The sequence below is a fragment of the Corvus moneduloides genome, chromosome 1 (assembly GCF_009650955.1).
Source record: "Corvus moneduloides isolate bCorMon1 chromosome 1, bCorMon1.pri, whole genome shotgun sequence".
NCBI classification, from domain to species: domain Eukaryota; kingdom Metazoa; phylum Chordata; class Aves; order Passeriformes; family Corvidae; genus Corvus; species Corvus moneduloides.
In genome coordinates, this window is record NC_045476.1 from 45,537,516 (window position 1) to 45,556,938 (window position 19,423).

At 35.9% G+C, this 19,423-nt stretch overlaps 1 protein-coding gene across 4 annotated transcripts in view; it reads right to left on the reverse strand.

Annotated features, from left to right (window-relative positions):
- Positions 1-19,423, reverse strand: part of KCNH8 (potassium voltage-gated channel subfamily H member 8) — a 175,552-nt gene that overhangs the window by 34,259 nt on the left and 121,870 nt on the right. For all 4 annotated transcript variants that reach the window (XM_032108392.1, XM_032108385.1, XM_032108376.1 and 1 more), the window contains 4 exons: positions 12,469-12,666; positions 7,580-7,779; positions 5,575-5,824; positions 984-1,198 (listed from right to left, as the gene is read on the reverse strand). In XM_032108392.1, the coding sequence (XP_031964283.1) occupies positions 984-1,198; positions 5,575-5,824; positions 7,580-7,779; positions 12,469-12,666 (863 nt within the window). The remainder of the gene's footprint in view (positions 1-983; positions 1,199-5,574; positions 5,825-7,579; positions 7,780-12,468; positions 12,667-19,423) is intronic.

The window sequence follows — 19,423 nt, forward strand, 5'->3', positions numbered from 1 at the left end:
TCCTCTCCAGAAGTACACACTTATATATGGACTCCTTTCTGCTGCAATGGTTTAATAGAGTGTTGCTGTGGAAACACTGGCACCAAAGTACATCTAATAGGAAGCTATATAGTATCAAATTCATTGGGGTTTTGAACTGAAAAGTACTTTGGTGCACTCTTCCTTGGCATTGTATTTGTCCCCTGTCTTGATATCCTAGTAAAAATTCCTGGTTTTCCAATGTTACTTCTCTTTGTGTGTTAGGAGAAGCGCAAAACAAAGACAAATACCTGACCTGTTAAACACTAACTTGAAAGTTTGACTATAACTGTATTTGAGCATTCACATGATTAAGTCAGAAAAAGAGGGCTGTCATAAAAGCTTTTCACTATCAAAATCGCTCTCTCTATATTTTTTATATAGTATCAGTGAAAGTACTTTAGTGAGTCTGTACTGACGCCTTTCAGGAGTGCTTTATCTGGAATTTCTTCTTGTTTTGTTTGGGGTTTTTGTTTGTTTTGGTTTTTTTTTCCAAAATAAAGTACTTGTTTAAGTGGAAAAACACATTTTAATTATAGTGTATGAGAACTGTTTTTCATTTTCAGTGTGTGTGATGACATTCTTAACTAAAAGTGATAACCAATGATTATGAAATGAATGTTCATTAGGCTGGCACATGAGCTTCTAGAAAAGGTATGGATAAAACCTTTATTTGGACACATAGCTTGTGTAAATATGAATTATTTTTTATAGATAAACAAAAAATATATAAAAAAATTAAAGCATTTTCTCTCAAGGATGATGTTTTTTATGGAAAATAACAAGCAGAGAGGTTGTTCAATGCTTATGATCTGACCAACTGATGTACAATTCATGTAGGTAATATCTGAATTATCAAACAAATGGGATCAGCAGCTCTTTTAACATAATCTGTGTATTATTTCTTTATTGTGACAAGCATCTGAAAGATGACAATAACTGCAGAAACCTTTAAAGATACTTACATCACTTTCATGGCCTTCTCTTAGATTGTAAGTGAGATCATGCTGTATGTCTTCAACGAACTTGTGAGCATACTCTGGGTAGAGGTCGAGCACTTCAAAGAGACCTTTGAGTATAATACATTGGAGGTCACAGTATGTTAGAGCTTTAACATCTGCATTTGTTTTAATAACTTGATCCCTAATGGATAGGTTTGCTCCAATTAAATCTCCTTTACCTGAAAGAAAATACAAACATAATTATCTTCGAAGCATAAATTCTTTACTTCTTTTTTGAATCATAAAGCTGTTTAACATAATTGCTACACCTGAACCTGAAATCCCATTGTTACTAATGCGTTGTTTAATTAATAACATCCTAAAGGATCTTAGACTAATTTTTTTTTTTTTTGCAGATGCAACCTTATATGCAATTAATTGGAGGTACAAAAACTGATTTCCAGACAGGTAACTGGTTGATTTAAGGGAACAATAAAGTAAATAAGTATAAAATGAGGATTACATTAGTAACTAATAGCAGGTGTAATTATTTTTCAAAAAAGCTGTTATGGGGTGGTTTTGCGTTTGTGTGTGTTAAAACATGCAGGTGTTAAGATATCATTTTAGCATCTCTGTTGAGAAGAAAGAATGGCCTAACAAAGAATTCTTATGCTGTTGTTTTTTCATTTATGGGCAAGACTGCCTTAGGACACTTGTAATAAAAAGTTCAACAGACCATATATTGAAGAGCACAGAAACTTTATAATTAAAAGCTTCCGTAAACATCTGATCTGAGGTATAAATTCCAAAGTGCAGTCATTGAACCAGAGCTTTTCCCCAGAAGTTAAAGCAGATGGTCTTCACTAAAGACCTGGACAGTGTGATGGAGTGTATTCTTAGCAAGTCATGGGCAGTACCAAACTGGGGGAACTGGTTGATATGCTGAAGGAAAAAGCTGCTATTTAGGGCGACCTCAGTGAAAGACAAATCAGCTGACGGGAATATCATGAAGTTCCACAAAACCAAATGCCAAGTCCTGCACCAGGGGTGAAAACCCTCCCTACAGCAGTACGAAGTGGGAGCTGAGCAGCTGGACAGCAGCTCTGCAGGAAAGGACCTGGGGGTCCTTGCGGACAAATTGAACATGAACCAACAATGTGTCCTTGCAGAAAAGTTCAAGGACCTCCTGTGCAGCATTAGCAAGAGTGGAGCCAGCAAGACCCAGGAAAGTGACTCTTTCCCTCTATATTTGTCACACCTGATCTGGAGCACTGTGTCCAGTTCTGGGCTTCCTCATACAAGACAGAATATTGGCAAATTGGAGTGAGACCAAAAGAGTCTACCAAGAATCAGGGACTAAAAAACATAATGTATGAGGAAAGGCTGCAAAAATGGGGTATTGTTCCATCTTACAAAGAGAAGGCAAAGGAAGGATATTATTTTCTTCAACAGCCTAACAGAAAATAGTAGAGAAAACAGAGTTAAACTTCTCTTCAGAGTGCCCAGGGGAACAAGATGTACTGAGCACAAGGTGTAACAAAAGAAATTCTCATTATAAATTAGGAAAGTCATGAAACGGTGGAACAGCCTGCTCAAAGAGGCAAATTCCAAAGAGGAATTGCAAGCATCTCTGGAGATGTTCAAAACTTGCCTGGACATAGCCCTGAGGAATCTGAGCTAAATTTGCACTGTTTTAAGCAGGTTTAGGTTGGGTAGCTTCTGAAGGTCCCTTCCATCTTACATTATTCTGTGATTAATAAATAATAAGTTAAGACTGTCACATCTGAAAATCCACCCAGCATGTTATTCCAGCTGTATATTACACAGGAAATGGTCAGCTTGCAGGGTAAGCTAAACTAAACAGTCAACCATTCCTGAAGCTTCTTAAATGGGATAACTTTACACTTTAAAATATCACCTTTTTAGTACTTTAAAATAAATTTGTTCCTATTTACATGGAGCTTGAAGAATTTTCTCGAATGTACTTATCATAAACTTAGGATAGGGAGGGATTTTCTCTTATGATAGGAATACACATACATTAATGCTACTTTGGGGTCTCTTAAAAATCTCTATTGGTATAAATGAGAACTGGTATGAGCTTAGTTCAGTCTGGGAAAGCAAAATTTGATAGGTAGCAATAACATCTGTCATTGCTCATCACAGCTTGTATTGCTCACATAATAAAACATAGCATAAAGCTAAGCAGTAACACACTTTTACATTTTACTTTGAATACCAGCAGTTCCTTAGAAGCCTTCCACTATACTAAGCAAAGGGCTGGCATGTTAATCTGTTGCTGGCTGTTAATGTGGAAAAGGGAAAGAATATTTCAAATATACCAAAACTGATCTTTAAACATCTTAATTAGAAACTTTTTAGATATATGAACAGTATTAGCATAAATATTGCAAAAACATTTTGGAAAAATATTAGATTTTTATTTGATTGTAGTTATAGTGTTGAAATAATGTCAGGTTTAAAAACTCTAAAATTGATCTGGTAGTGCCAATATAGGTTTCTTTTTCAAATGAAAATAATGTAGCAAAGGCTGTAGGTAGTAACCTGAAGTTTCATGTAGAATTAATGAAGTGATGAAATGACTTTACCTTGAATGTCAACATTTGTTACATAACAGAATCATTTCAGCTATTCTTAGTAGCTATTTACATCCTTTTTTCTTTAATTGGAGAAGAAATTTATGTAGAAATGTTTCTCACAGACATATCTGTTTTTAATAAACAGGGACATGCAGTCAAAGTTACAAATGTCCTCATTATGGATGTTTTCAAAATAACTTATGGCTAATATTTTTTAAAAATCAAAGATATATGCTCAAACAGTACATAACTCATATTAAAACATATTTTCCTATAAAATATACCCTAACCATCATTATTAAAGTGATAGTCTCTAGAGGAACCAAAGATGTATGTAATGAGAGCGTTTCACTGAATTGTTGCTGCACTGCTTGTTAGTGAGAATGGTTCAGTAAACAAAAACTAATTCACTAGAATTAGAATCAGGACAGAATTATAAAATATTCTGGGAACTGCAGCATTGTCAGGGAGAAAACTGCTCTCTTGGGTTTACATGACATCAGTAATACAATTTCTCATAGGGTCCTATATGTTTGATGCATTCCCCTTCTGCTGGTGTTAATTAGGTTTAAATGATGAAGCTCCCATTCACTGTAACAAAACATTATTTCATTGTGTTATGTTTATGTTTTTTGCATTATGATTTCATTAACTTCTCTCAGAAATCCACTAATCTCTTTCTTATTGTTTTGATTGTTACCATTACACAATGATGCTTTAATTAACATTTTCAGAAGAGCCTGAAGATGGAATTATTAATGAAATCATAGTTCCAATGGAAGTACCTCTTGACCTTTTGCTGGCTTTTAGCTTATGTTTTATTCTAAGCCATATTTTGTATCTTTGATCTATGTGATCCAATGAAATCAAGACATTCTTAAACTTTCTAGAAACAAATGAGTGATCGAGTGATATGGACTGTCAATCTAATACAATTAAAGAGTTCTGAAACAAATAGGAACTGTATCACATTTATATTCTAAAAAAAGACCAACCAAATGCATTCTAGTAAAATAAAAGAAATTCAATTACAGAAGACCAGAAGCTTCCATTATCAACAGTCTAGTGTAATCCCACAAAACAGGAAGGAAAGCAAAAAAGGAAATGTTCTTTTTAACTCTGTTTTATAAGAATATTAAAAGTTATTAGAAGAATACATTTAAGTCTAGAGATACTAAAATCACAATAAAATAATTCTCTACTTTTAGAGTAAACTTTTATATTTCACAAAAAAACTTCATAAACATTAACTCAGACAGGTCCAATCATCCTTTAGCTGAAGATAAAGAGAATTTCTTTAGTAGGCCTTAGATTGAGGCAAATCACAGAAATTTACAGTTAGAGATGCTTAAACGTCAATGAGTAAAAACAGTCATCTTGCAAACAACAACTAAAAATGTATTAGAACTGAACTTCTGGCCTTTCTCAGTTCTAATATACTCAAATGCCTGCAGACAGCATCAGTAAGCATGAAGAAGTAGCTTGGGGGAGCAGAGCCAACAATGCTTTGTTTTTCACCACGTGGCTTTTCTGCAAGGGATGTTCATAGGCAAGTGCCAAAGAATGACAGTAGGCTCATATGGCTTCCTTGCATTTGGGAGCATTAGCGGGAGTGTTTCCTGGCCACTAATTTTTATGAAAGATTTAGGAACTGACAACCAATGTTCTTTGAGCTGTCAATGCCATCACCAAATATAGTAGAAGGCAGCATTTTGTGTCAAAACATAGCAAGTACCTCTTTACATGAGAAGAAGAGAGAATAAATATAAGGAAACCAGAAGTGAAATACTGCACAGCTAACAATCTAGCAATTGAAAGCCCCTTAGGTCAAAATATAAGTTTAAACTAAAAAATAAAAAAATAAGAGTGTACATAGAATAAGTATTACAGATTAAAATTAAACAAATTCTTTCTCAGCAGACTACTAGGGGCATACTAAGCCATCAGTTAGCAGTGAAGGTCCTCCTATGCTGGGAGACCATTTTTCCTCTTTAAATCTATGATTGTGAACATACCAAGAATTGCCAGCACAGTGCTGTCCTTCAGGACTTCCATGGAACCTGAGCACACAAAGTAGATCGCTTGCAGGGCATCTCCCTGCCGGAGGAGGTATTCCCCGGGAGCACAGAAGGAGGTTTTGATGTGCAGAGACAGAGACCTGAGGCAACCACGACTGGCACACTCGAAAAGGGAGAGCTGCAAAATCTCCTTGTTCAAGTGCATGGTGATGTCTGAACGCAGCTCATCTGGGAAGTCTTTTAAAAGCTGTCCAAAAGATAGAAAAAATTATGAAAAAGGGAAAAATTGTAAAGTTATTTGTTTCCACTTTTGCAGAAATAGCCTGAGTTAGTAGTGCTGCACGTCACACTGATGTAAATACTTCCCTTTGATTTTTCTTATCCCCTTGATGAGACATGTGCTTTTAAAATAAATTTTAACACTGATAAATTCCAGGAAAAACCTGAACGAATATATGCCTTTATTCTACCGAAAAACACCTCCAAAAAAGCCTCACCAAACAAACCCTCAGGAAAAAAAGTTCTATAACACTGTTTGTATGAATTCCCTCTAATGCACAATATAAGTTTGTCCAAGTTCTTCTCAGCTGATAGAACACAGTAGGCTGATCAGGTACACTGTTGTATACAGTGACATATACAATGAAAACAGAGCAAACATCAACATCATTTAGACTTTCTTTAAAATCCTTCTATAAAATTCATCAATATGCAATATTACTTCTTCTATAGCAAAACCGCTGGAAGAGGGATAACTAAATAAACCTGCCTTGAATGTGTTTTTGTTGTTGTTGTTATTTTTATTTTTTAGTAACATTATTGGACACTGAAGGAGGGGTGGGAAAGGAATGGAGACAAGGTGCGTGTTCAATGGAAGAACCTATGGAAACTAAAACCCATGAGGTCTTCCTTTTTTCCCTTTCAAGCTGCAAGCCCACAAACATAGTTTTGTTTGTAGTTTGAGGGGATGTGGCATCTGAACAATACAATCAGCCAATGCTTGACCAGGTGGGCTCGGACAAGGCTTTTTATCTGTAGGAGGCAAATAATGAAAGACTGATGGTCTCTCCAGGAGCTGCGGTTGTAATACAGCAGTCACTCACTTTCAGCATGACTAAAGGTACAGAAGGTACAAAAGCTGAAGGTGATCATTAACCACATCTAGGAAATCTTTGACATCTAAGTCATTTTTGTACCTTTGTAAATCTTACTAAGCTCCTTCTGTTGCTAAAATGCTGTTGAAAATCCCATTCTTTGTGCTGTTCACAACACAAAAAGAATATATCAGGAAAAGAATGTTCCAAACCCCAAATCTTTCTGCTTATTTCCACATTATCTTTAGGGACCACTGAGTTTTACAACACAGATAACAAGAAACCTGAAGGGAGTGCGCCATTCAAATAACACTCCAGCAGAGAGAAGCCATTATTTCTCCTGCAGTACAGTAACACATAACCTGGATAAGTAATTTAAAACAAGCAAGCACAGACACCACCAGAAATCTGTCTTTTGATTTCACTCTCAAGTTACACTTTGCAATATTTAAAAATGTAACTATATAAATAACATAAAATTCAGGCTAAATCACTTTTTTACAGTATTGCAATAAATAGGATGAAGGAGGTAGGAAAGGACATTAGAGTCCCTCCTTTAAAAAGGACTTAAAATCCCCATATAGATAATTTTTTTAGTGAAATACAGGACTACTCATTATAGCATTTCTGCTGGCATCATCTAAAAGGCTTCTGATGAACGCCTCTTCAGCATCTGAGAATCACGGAGGACTGAACTTTACTTTACATTATTTGATGTTTTAAACCTGCCTTTTCAATAGTGTACCCTCTTCCCAGGATAACCCATCTTTGTTTTTAGGCACAGTTTTCTTTGGTATGTAACTTCACACAAAACACAGCATCAAAAAAGAAAAATTACCCCCCTCCTTGACTCTAAGTTCATAGTCAAAACAATCAAATAAAACCTCCCCCCCTTCTCATTTGGTTACCTCATTGGAATCAATTCCATTATTGACAGACCACGTGGTTTGGAAATATTCAAGCATCCTTTGCTTTAGCTGCTGTGGCAGGTGATGGACCCGTATAAAGTCCTTCAAATCCTTAGTTCTTGTGTGATAAAGGGACCATCTGGAGTACATCCTCTGAATGATGGCAGTCACATTGCCAAACACCAAGGCATGCATCAGAGCTAGGGAGTACAGAAATTATTGTGAAACGTGGAGTGATGATCAATGAAACTTAACACAGAAAATAAACAGCAGCTTCACAGGGCAAAAATTTCCTGATTGAGAGATATAAGAAAGCTTTTGAATATAAGGCTCCTTGAATAATATACAGTGTTATTAATATTCATTTCTGGTTTTTGAGACACTATGAATCATAGTCATGAGACAGGGTAGAAACTGTTTCTATCTAGTCAGGGTACCCAGCAAAATAATGTCGAAGTCACATTAAATCCATAGTCTAAGAGAAAAGAAAAATGGAACATAGAATCATAGAATCACAGGATGATAGAATCATAGAATGGGTTGGGCTGGAGGGAACCTTAAAGAACATCTAGTTCCAACCCTCCTTCCAGGGACGGCTTTCACTGGACAAGGTTGTTCAAAGCCCCATACAGCCTGGCCTTGAGCACTTCCAGGGATGAGGCATCCACAACTTCCCTGAGCAACATCTTCCGGTGCCTCTCCACCCTCACAGTAAACAATTTCTCCCAATATCTAATCTAATCTTTCAGTTTGAACCATTCCCACTTGTCCTGTCACTACAGGCCATTGTAAAAAGCCTCTCTCCATCTTCCTTGTAGGCTCCCTACAGGTACAGGAAGGAGCACATGTAGGCAGGTATGCTCAGGAAATAATGAGATACTAATAATCAGTATGAAAACTAGACTCAAACAGTCCATTGGAAACTACATAGCATGGAATAGTTTTCAGAGAACTCATATAAATACATACAATTACTAATGGAGACCATATGTAGTGGAATGAGGTTGTAAATAACATTTAACGATGTATCGTATTCTGGGGTACATATTTTACAAAAAATTCAGAAAAAAAGCCCATTGTAAATTCAGGCTAAAAGAAACATTCAAAGAGACAATCTGATTTCTTATATTGCTTGGCATGGTCAAATATGGTTAAAGTCATTTATCAGAAAGTTCTGACATCCTGGAGTTTGTCTGCAATTAGTTGTTGGCTTGGGAATAAAAAGATCAGAAGCAAAACTGAAGAAATATTTCCAGATATAGGTCATCTGGGTTTGTCTGTGCAAAATGTGTTTGCTTATTATGAGTTGGAAAAATCACTGCTAAATTTTGATATGATATTGATCTAATGTATAGAATATACACATCTACAAATTGTTTATTGAAAAAATTACTAAAAAACTTGATTGTTCATCTAAAGGGACGTCTGTCTTTATAATTCTTGAAAGAAAGCAGACTCCTAAGAGTGACAAAGGAATTGGTTTATAAGCGAGACAAACAAGCTGTTGACCTTGCATGTCAATTTACAGATATCCAGTGTGAGTGAGAAGAGACAAGGGGGAACAGGAGGAGGAAAGGATACACTTTAAAATGGTAGAAAGAGATAGAAAATTCTGGAGTTTGGTGTACTAGAAAATGTTTACAGACTGAGTAAAACCCAAAGGAGCTAGTAACTATATATGTGTCCTTATTGTGAAGGGAGTGCAGAAAAACAGATAAAGAACTGCAGTGTAGAAATAGCGGAAAGAAAAGGATTATGTATATAGTAAGAATAGTAAGCCTAACTGGAAATTTATTTCTAAAAATAATCAGCTATATCAACTAGGTGTTGTTCATGATGGTGCAGTGAATTGCTAACTCGTTAATGTCACAAACGAAAGCAACAAAATGTGAGGGACTGGTGTACTACTAGATACAGGATATTGTACTAGAAATATGACAGCTAGGTCTGAAACAATTCAGCCAGACACAGATAAATAGGTTAAAGAAATAGTGTAGCCTCTTTAAGGATGCAATAATCAGTTTAAACAGGGGGGAGGGATAAAGCATTAGGTGGTGTATGAACGCATATGTAAGAATCACATGCGGTGTAGGCCTCTCATCAGGTTCCAAGCTAGGAGCTGGATGGTGTAGAGATCTCAGTGGTTATTATAGGCACAAATATCATCTAGAATTTTATTATTATGGAAGAATCTGTCTTTGCCTATATACATTGGAAGGCAGCTGCTTCTCATAATGACAAGCTATTCTTGGCTGTGACAGGCATTAGAATTCTTTATCAAATAATCATACTCTTACCCTACTTTCTGTAAGAAACCTATTGCGCCTCTGTCTAAACCCAAGTAGGACAAGTTCAAAACTTCTAGGAAATGTATTTTATAAAGTGGCCTTTATTTTAATGGATATTCTAAATCACATTTTAGGTACTTACAGAGGAACACCTCTGATCCCAGATAGGACTGGAGCTACTAGAGTGGGCCTCCAATCTCTTAAATACAAAAGTACACATTATTTGCTGAAAGAACATGGAGAGTACAAGACAGAACAGAGTATGATCACCTGCTGGAGGGCAGATCTGATTAATATTTTACAGATGCTTGGTATCCTAGGAGTTCTGGTTACATTTTAATATGTACATTTTCTTTCCCACTTTAAGAAGACATACTGTATTGAACAAGATCTTTTCAGAATATGACTTGTTAAAAATATGAATTTCAAATTCATGCAAAATAAAAATTAATATGAAGAGGCCAGTAAATATTAAAAAGGTATGCTATAAGCTATCTATTTGTCAAGTTTACACTTCTTTTTTCTTTCTTCAGCTTTTTCAAAGTTTAAGTAAGTTTTTTTCAGTTTGTAGTGTCATCCATTAAAGAGATACAGAAAAACTACTGATTAACTAACTCACCCTATCTGTTACACCTGAAATTTCATAAACGAACAGCTTGGTCAAAAAGTCTGAAAAACTTACACCAATTTTCCTCAGAACATCACTTTCCACCAGGGAATTTTAAAATTGAATATCAGCCAAAACTATATGCTAGAACGTTTTAAGAAATGAAGAGGTATCATGTCCCCAAGCATACAGATCAGCACTTTATTCCGAACAGTTTTCTAAGGCATGCTCACCCATCTTCACAGTATCATTCTAACTCCTTCAAGTTTCCTTGATTTTCCTCAATAGTATCTAAAATAGAATAGGGTTCCTCAAGAAAATACCTGCAGATCAGCCTGCTCTGCTTTTTTTACCTGGACATGTCTTGTTCGCTGGACCCCTGCAGATATAAATCCCTCCTCCTACCTGCTTGCCTATAAGCAACTTTGTCTTTCAGTCATCAGTTCCCTCTTACTCCACTCAGTTGATTAGTTCGTCACAATTTATTCAATGTACAAGCATATTATTTCTGTCACTTAATAATACAAGAAATAAAAGTGAAATTGTTACAACTGGACTAAATAAATGTATAGGATACCTCTGTATTCTTCACTATTACATTTATGAAAGGTCTGCCATATTAAAATGAATTAAATATTCATTGCTGCCTTACATGGGAGATCTTTTGGTTTCTTGATAGAAATAAAAACTCCTTCCTTAATTCCAACAGATTTTATGTAGTGAAAGCCCCAAAGAACAGAGACCACAGTGTATTTTAAAACTATAATTTTATGCAACCACCAAAAGCAATTAATGAACTGCTTGTGGTTTTGTGACACTGTCAAAAAAAATTATATCATTCTTGGATGATTCATTATATTATTGCCTCTTATTTTCAGGACTGAGGAAAACTAAAATAATTCACTGAAAAATTCTTATACCGATTAATGCTGCAAATATATAGTTTACAGGTAATTCATCATGTTCTCTGGCTTTCAATTGTCAAATCTGCAATTTATTGTTGCCCACAGAAATTTATCCGGCAAAGCTGATACCCAGGGCTTTACTGACTAGCCCTGGAGAAATACCTACTAGTATTTCCAGAACAACTAAGCAAGCAGAAAAAAAAAGGAGGACAGAGTACTCTAGCAGTGACTTGCTTTTACCCTTCATGCCCAGTGTGACATCTTTGAGCTGTATGATGTACACATTGTGAAATAGCACACCTAATTTTTCGTGGGAGGAAGGTGAATGTAAAGACAGAGCTTCCAGTACTTTCTCTAAAGGTCTTAGCTTACAAATCTCTGCTGGTTGTACCCAGGTGCCTCAGCAGAAGGAAGAGGACCATGAATGAGCACGTGGCTTACTCCAAGTACGACTTGGTAATCAACATAAATGAAAATGTTACTAAGAGCTCCAAATATGACAAAAAATTGCATTTTGATTCAAATCTGTATCAAATGGTTATCAATGATAATTGAACTACTTTTTTTTTTATACTAAGGCTCACCAGACAGTCTCCTGGCTCTGTCCTGTCTCTATTTCTTTCTCTCTGGCTCTCTGGTCTTGTCCTTCAGATGAGGATATGCACCAGGTCACAGACACATTGTCCTATGGGCTCCCACTTCCCCTCATCACCATTCCCAGGGCTGCTGTGGGGAGTGTACTGCAGCTGATGTGCACATCATACCTGGCTGTCTGGGAAAGTGTCTGCCATGTGACTGAAGTCCCCAACACATTGCTGGGCCACTCTCACTGTTAATAATGTGAACTTGCATTTTAGTGGGCGACACTCTTTCATCACCCTAAGTGAACAAAAGGTTAGAAATTCGTTTGCCTAAGAGAGTTTCTCTAAACTGAACAAAGTTATTTCCTTCTTTTGCCATTTTAAATTAAATTTATTAAACCTCATTTTGTGTTTGTTTGGTGTTTAAGAAACTTAGCAAAATTTCAGCTTTTATTTGACTTTTTCCTATTCCTTGAAAATGCTGTAAATGATGCTTAATTGTACCTACCCCCAATCAGCATTGTGCAAATGGAGAAGATCTTTTCAGCATCGGTATTGGCTGAAACATTTCCAAAACCAACACTGGTGAGGCTGCTGAGAGTGAAATACAGGGCAGCTATATAGGCACTTCTGATTGATGGGCCTCCTAGTGTATTATTCTCATAATAAGGAGATTCAATTCGTTTTCCTAGCTCATGAAGCCAACCTGAAAAACAAAGCATAAAAAGAATTACTATTAAATATTACTGACACCTCCATAAAAGCTGCATATTATATAAAAAAAAAACAGTTCTAGAAGCCCCCAAAAACCTAATTAAAAGACAGTATAGTCTTCACACAATTCCAAGAATAAAGAGAACATTAAAATGTAGGAATTTAAGCACCACATTAAGTATTGTGTCTCTGTGGTATTTATGTATGATTTTTTATGATAAGGACTGCATTTTTGCATTGAAATCAAGTGGTTTTGAATTGCATATTACAGGTCTAATTAGATAATTTATAAAATCCATTAAGTCACTGAAAAGAAAAAAATCTTCACCTAATAGCACCGCAGCAACAATGCAACATCATTTAATTCTTTCCATTAATTAATGCTTGGAAAGCTTTTTGACATTCTAAGACTAAATCATTATAATAGTAATTACATATTCAGAGCTTTTCACATGTTTCTTTTTACAGTAGAAAAGATTCAAAGAACTAAACATAACTTACAAACCAGAACTAATTTTCAAAACATGCTTCAGTAAGTATTTTCTAAATTGTTCATTTAATCTTTCCTTTCATTTTGATAAATGAGTCTATCTATGCCAGAGAAAGCAGAATTAGCTACTGCCTCAGATATTTGAAAAAAAACAACAAAACAACCCCAAACAACAATGCAGAAAAAATATGCAGCTGGAAAACACAACCTGAATGAATTGCATAAACACAATGCTTCACAAAAATCAAGATAGGGGAAAAAAGAGGGATAAAAATCTATTTGTGTGCCCGGTTTTGCCTGTTTAACAGCTTGCTTGGGAGATTGGGAATCTTTCTTGGGTATACAGGGAGAATTGCCACAAGAAAATAATCCTGACAGACAGAGTTTTATTTTTAGAAAAATTGTTTGGGGGGTCTCCCTTTTGTAACCTGGGACCTGACAGACTGAATCACCTCCTGAAGCTTAGTCTCTCTCCACTTCAGTCAGCATCCATTTCTGTGAATCCAGATATGAACTGGGGGAAATCTCATTGCACAGGATGTCTGCAAAAGTAGGGGGTAGATTTAAAGTATCTGTCCCTGCACTTCCAATTAAGTTGGGAAAAAAATCTGTAGGGATTTAGCACCCAGAGTAGACCTACCGAACCATGGCTGCTCCCATGCTCAGCTCCAGGCTTTCTAGCATGCTCTCCTCCAGAGAAAGCTCAGCCAGAAGGGCTTAGTAATGGCAGAGCAAGGTCTGGCTGTGAGTCTGCTGACCCACTCTGTGCAGGACAGGGAATTTAATCAAAGGCGTAAATGAAAGCAATCTGCATTGTCGTACAATGGCAGTACTGAGTAGGACATTTTACCTTGCTGACGGACAAGAAAGCATATGAAAATCCCCTTGATTTTGCCTGGATAGATAGTACTCATCGTGGGGCTATTTTGTATTTGTGGCTCCCAATTATTTAAAATGAAAGTAAAGCAAAATGGGGAAAAAAAGAAGCCTGTCTGAGTCAATACCTGTCCTCTGTGCACTACTCTTTTTCCAAGAACACACTACATTTCCTCAACAGTAACATGGCCCTTTGTATGGCAGATTTAATTCCTATGTTTCTATAGTAGAGAAGATAATCACAAACATTAAAGAACATAGAATAAAAACCTAAGAAAATCTCTGGGATTATCTCTGAGCTTAATCTCTCGTTTTATCTCTGAGCTACGACAGTAACAGTTAGCAATGATTAGCAATTCTTAACAATTGCTAAAATAATGCTGACAATGTAAAGAAAAGATGTTAGGTAAATTTATTCAGGGTTTAGACTTGGAAGAGAAAACATATCTCTGAAAGGGAAAACCCAAAAAATATATAAAAATATATTCCTCTGACTTGTAGATAAGAACATGTTTACAGCTTCTCATTTCTATTTTGGCTGGCAGAGATTATCCTAATCAGGAACTTTTGAAAAAATTATATAAAATGATGTTTCAGCCAGAGTATATAAAATGCTGCAATATCTTCCAGATGAACTGTACCTCTCATATTTTTGCTGATAGCACTGCATTTTTTTTTCAGTTTCAGGATAGAGGAAAGATACTGTTGGGTGTAAATACTTTCTTCAGCCAGTGGAAATAGTCATGAGGTAGCGTCATTGACTAATGCCTTTTCCTTTTCAGTTCCTGTAGGTAACAGCACTCAGCAGATTCTCTGGCAAACTTGAGTAATTAATTTCTGCCCTCAGGGAAGAAGAGAAAAGTAAATATACCCTGTAGTCAGGGGAGCTTCCTAGAATTTAACATTATGAATCTTGTCTGGTTCAGAATTAGCACTGTCTAGGTATAGCTCTCTGACTTTGAAAACATTTTAAAGTGCCAATTAGCATAATTAAGAGGAAGGCCTTTCAAAGGGAAAAAGAGCACTTAAGTAATCAAGTCCCATTGGAAAAGTCAATAGGAATTGGATATCTAGCTCCATTAGACTAGTTTGAAAATTGCTGTAAGAATCTGTATTGAGTTTCATTTACTTATATCTGGGAAGTGCTCAAGTATCAGCAGAAGCCTAAAAAAGCATTTAAACCTCCATAGATTACATACTTTTAAACTGGATGTAAACCACATTACTTCATTTAGTAGACATCCAGAAAATCAGCCCTTCCTCTGGCTTGGTGCTTTCTCTGCATTGAGTATGTACAACACTCTCTGTAATTTGAGCTTCATTCTGTATTACTACTTAGATTTTCCTTATATGCCAGATACTTAACATATCAGAATACTGTCTGGTACTTCAAAAACTTACAAATTAGTTGCATTTTCTAATGCATTAATTAACCATAACACTCATTCTAAAAATAAGAGAAACTTTATTTTTTTTTCTAGCTAAAAAATAGACCAAAGGTCTCTGGTTTATTCAGCACTACAGTGTCAGGAGTAAAAAAGAGGTATAGATAAGGAGTGCCTCTTAGAGCATCCCTGAATGTCTGAAAGTAATAGTAGCAATGATGCTAAAAGAGAAAAGTATGAGACAAAGGCCAAGCTTCTCTCAGCTATTATTCCACACCAAATTTAGGGACTTCAAGTATTCCTGGGGGAAATGTAAAGGTAGAAAAGCCTATCTGCTCTCATGTAATCACTTTTTTTTGATGTTTAGACTGTATTTAAGCCTCATGCAGGGCCTGACCATACTTGGCCCTTTCATGCTAGTAAGGAGAGAAAGCAATACTATGTTGATAGTAGAGAAAGAATATGTAGTGGGAAATGCTGGAGTAAAAGAAAGGACACTGTGGTTTGTCTTTAGTGAGGGTTATCTTTAAAGACTCTGTTTGAGGCTGAGTTTTTCTCTTCTGGAAAAGAAAAAATAATAAAAGAATGTCCTGAACTGGAGCACATGCAGCCTTCTGATATAAATAGATTACAACTTTCAACACAGAAGTCACTATCTTATGACTACTAATGTGTGTTGCAGTGAACAGTTTAGGGTCATTAAGGAGAAGATAAAAACTGTACAAGAGAAATTAGATCCTTCATCACTGGAATGCATTTTTAAATTAAAATCACCATGTAGCTTGAGAGCTGTCTTGGTTCCCACTGCAGTAGTCCCTTATCACTGCTGATAGCTCCTAATTTCAGATCTAGAGCCAGGCATCCAGGAGCTGTAGGTTTGCACAGCAAAGCACACCACCCTTTCATTACACAGCTGTACCCTCTGATCTGCAAATAAACATCTCATATTTCCATTTTAAATGCGGGAAAAATGTTCCAAGTTTCTATTGCTCTCAATGAACCAAGATTTTTAGTTGTATCTTTCTCTATGTTTCTCTGTATTAACCTCCACAAAATAAACCTTAAGGCAGAACAGTTGCTAAGAGAGAGCAAGTAGGTGAATTTCCTTCTTTTTAGGTAAAAGCACCTGTGAATACAGTTTCTATGATTTTAGATGTCCAAATCTTCCCTTAACTGTCCATGTGGCTTCTTCAGAATGTATCATAATTAAAGTGCATTTGAGGAGTTTAGCCCAGAGCTAATATTGTATTTGAAATAAGATTTTTTATAACACCATAATGAATACCTTTTACCATATCAAACCCCAATTGTCATTCATTAGACATTAAAACATTAGCTTTGCTTTTAAGATTGCTTCCAAAGAATTTTGCACAATTACTTTCTAGATGTTGCCGACTGATATAATACATTCAGAGTCTAAAGGTGTATAAGGAGATTAAATCATTTTACTTCTTCTTGTATGTATGACTGCATTATTAAATAATCATTGCCTCTGTTCTCATGGTGATTACTTGTTTAAGGTACTCGGGTTCTTCACAAGAGCTTCAAAGCCTTTTTTATCCCTGTCTAGCCAAAATGTTTTTGACATGTGCAATTTTTTCCTACTAAAACATTTGTAGTTTTTCCCAAGACCATTAGAAGACTAAACATCACCATTCCTATTATTTCAGCCTATGGAATATTGCTGTTACTCTTTCATTGCCACAAAACCTGGTCATTTGTTTACAGGTTTGATCTATGGTCGAGTTTTGCCTGTCATGTTAGGAGAGGCTCCCAGGTACCAGAGCAGATGGTTTTAGGATTAAAGAACCCTAGAGATGACAGGAGCAATCATACCTTCAACCAGTGCTTCTGAAGGACTGTAAATGTGCCAGACCTTTTTGGACTGGGTTGATATGTACAAAAAGAATCAGGCTTTTCTTTCACATAAATTTGGAAAAAAAGAATAGCTTCTAACCCCCCACCCTCCCCCCCCCAGCCCCTCTTTTCCCCCTTCCCCAAAAGGAGAAATACTTCCTATGGGAAGCTTGCAATCTACCTCAGTGAAGGCACTATAAAGATTATAATGGGATTTCCAACGTCTCTGCTTGATCACTCTTGGGCACGTTCATGGTTTAAAAATGGTAGAGCAAAAGGCCCGATATTAAAAACCAGTACAAGACACAGTCATGGACGTGTGATACAGTTGCACATTCTGACAGTGTGAAAACACAGCTCCAGCACATCTGCTCAAATGGCAGAGTTGCACATTAGTAAAATACAGGATATGAATTAATGCTCTTTTCAAAATGAAGACAATAAATAAATGTTATATATGTAAGAGGAAACCTGAGAAGTGTCAACAAGTACAGGGTACAAAGGAACAGCTCTGGACAAGAGGCTTATATTTGAAGAAAATTAGCTGGTATTCTAGATAAGTAATTGCTAATTGGCAAGGCACAAAAATTAAAGTAGAATGGTTTAAATATTAGTACAACAGACATAACCATAATGGCTGCAGGAAAATGAGGAGCAATTTGCATTGATCTAGTTCCCTTGATCTTTATTCTGCTAACACACTTTCCTGCAAAGAGTAGACACCTAAAATGAGAAAGAAAACAAATGTGATAAAGACAATAATGTATTTCTCAAGTACTGAGACTGCTTAAAAATGTTAAAGTAGTCATACAAGAATTTAGGTGAACACTAGGAATGGATAGATTCAATAAATATGCCATTTGATTTCCATTGAGGAGAAACTGGACAGATTTTTTATTACACCTCTTCCCAAATTAACACATGAAGAGAGATGGTCATGAGCCAAAATCCAAGGCACAAACACTCCTGATAAAGCTGAAAATTCATACCCTTGCATCTACTTTTTTTTTTTTTTTAATGGATCAAATTTTAAAAATCAGGATTTGAACATATGTCAGCAGAAATTGTAATTCTCTGCAGCCTTTGGGAATTCTACCACTGATTTTCAAGCATCTGTAACATCATCCAGAGAAAGTTTGAACTTGGACATAATCCAGTCAGAAGGGAAAAACAAAGGTTAGTGAATGTCCCTGTATGTCTCATTGCTCTTGAGGCTTGGACATTCAAGATGCACAAACCTCTGTAGTCAAAAGCAGGTGGGTGAAACTGTTACCTTCATATCTGGTTCCTTTTGAATGCCTGCTTTACCCTTTGCAGGTACAATAATCTGGAGGAAACTCTGTCTTCCCTAAGATCCTTAGGGAAAGTGTTTGACTATCTAGAGACCTACATTGAGATAGATGTTTTAAAGACTTTAAAAAACTCATAGATCATTCCAAACAAAATGCGTATTCCTTTGAGTTAGAGCATTTTTAAATACAAGCTTAACCTCTATCAGGTCTACCAAAAGTTCATTTCATTTGAAAGGTGACAACCTATGCATTTCTTGTATAAGGATAACTAATACACTTTGTAAATATATTGGCTGTTGTATTCCTAATTGAATGTATACTTAGAAGGTATCATAAAAAACCTTACATTTTGCAGAGCTTTAACTCATCTAACTTGACAAAGCCATAACAAGATATTGACCCATTGTTCTCACTGAAAATGACGCTTTCACGGTGAAATAAATACTCAATGAACTAAGTAGTTTCAGTAGGAAGAGAAGCTCAATCAAGGAAGTAAAGAAAGGAAAAAAATCTGAGATCTAGTCACAATGTTCCTCATAACAAGAAGAACACAGCTGAACCAACAGAAGTAGTGAAAACCTGAAAATTAGGCCTTAATTATCTCATAAAACTCAACTATAAATTTCAAGTTTCACTATTTAGAATAAAAAAGTAACATTTTCCTTTCTCATGGTAAAATTGATGCCATCTTTGAGATATGGAAAAAACTTCTTATAGGAAGTAATTTCTTGTCATCACCAAGGTGTGGTCTGTTAAATAATTTATATTTTTATTTTGGAAAGCCATAAGTGCAAGGAGAGATACTTCCTGTGGCAATCCACCCCAGTGAAGGCACTATAAGGATTATAA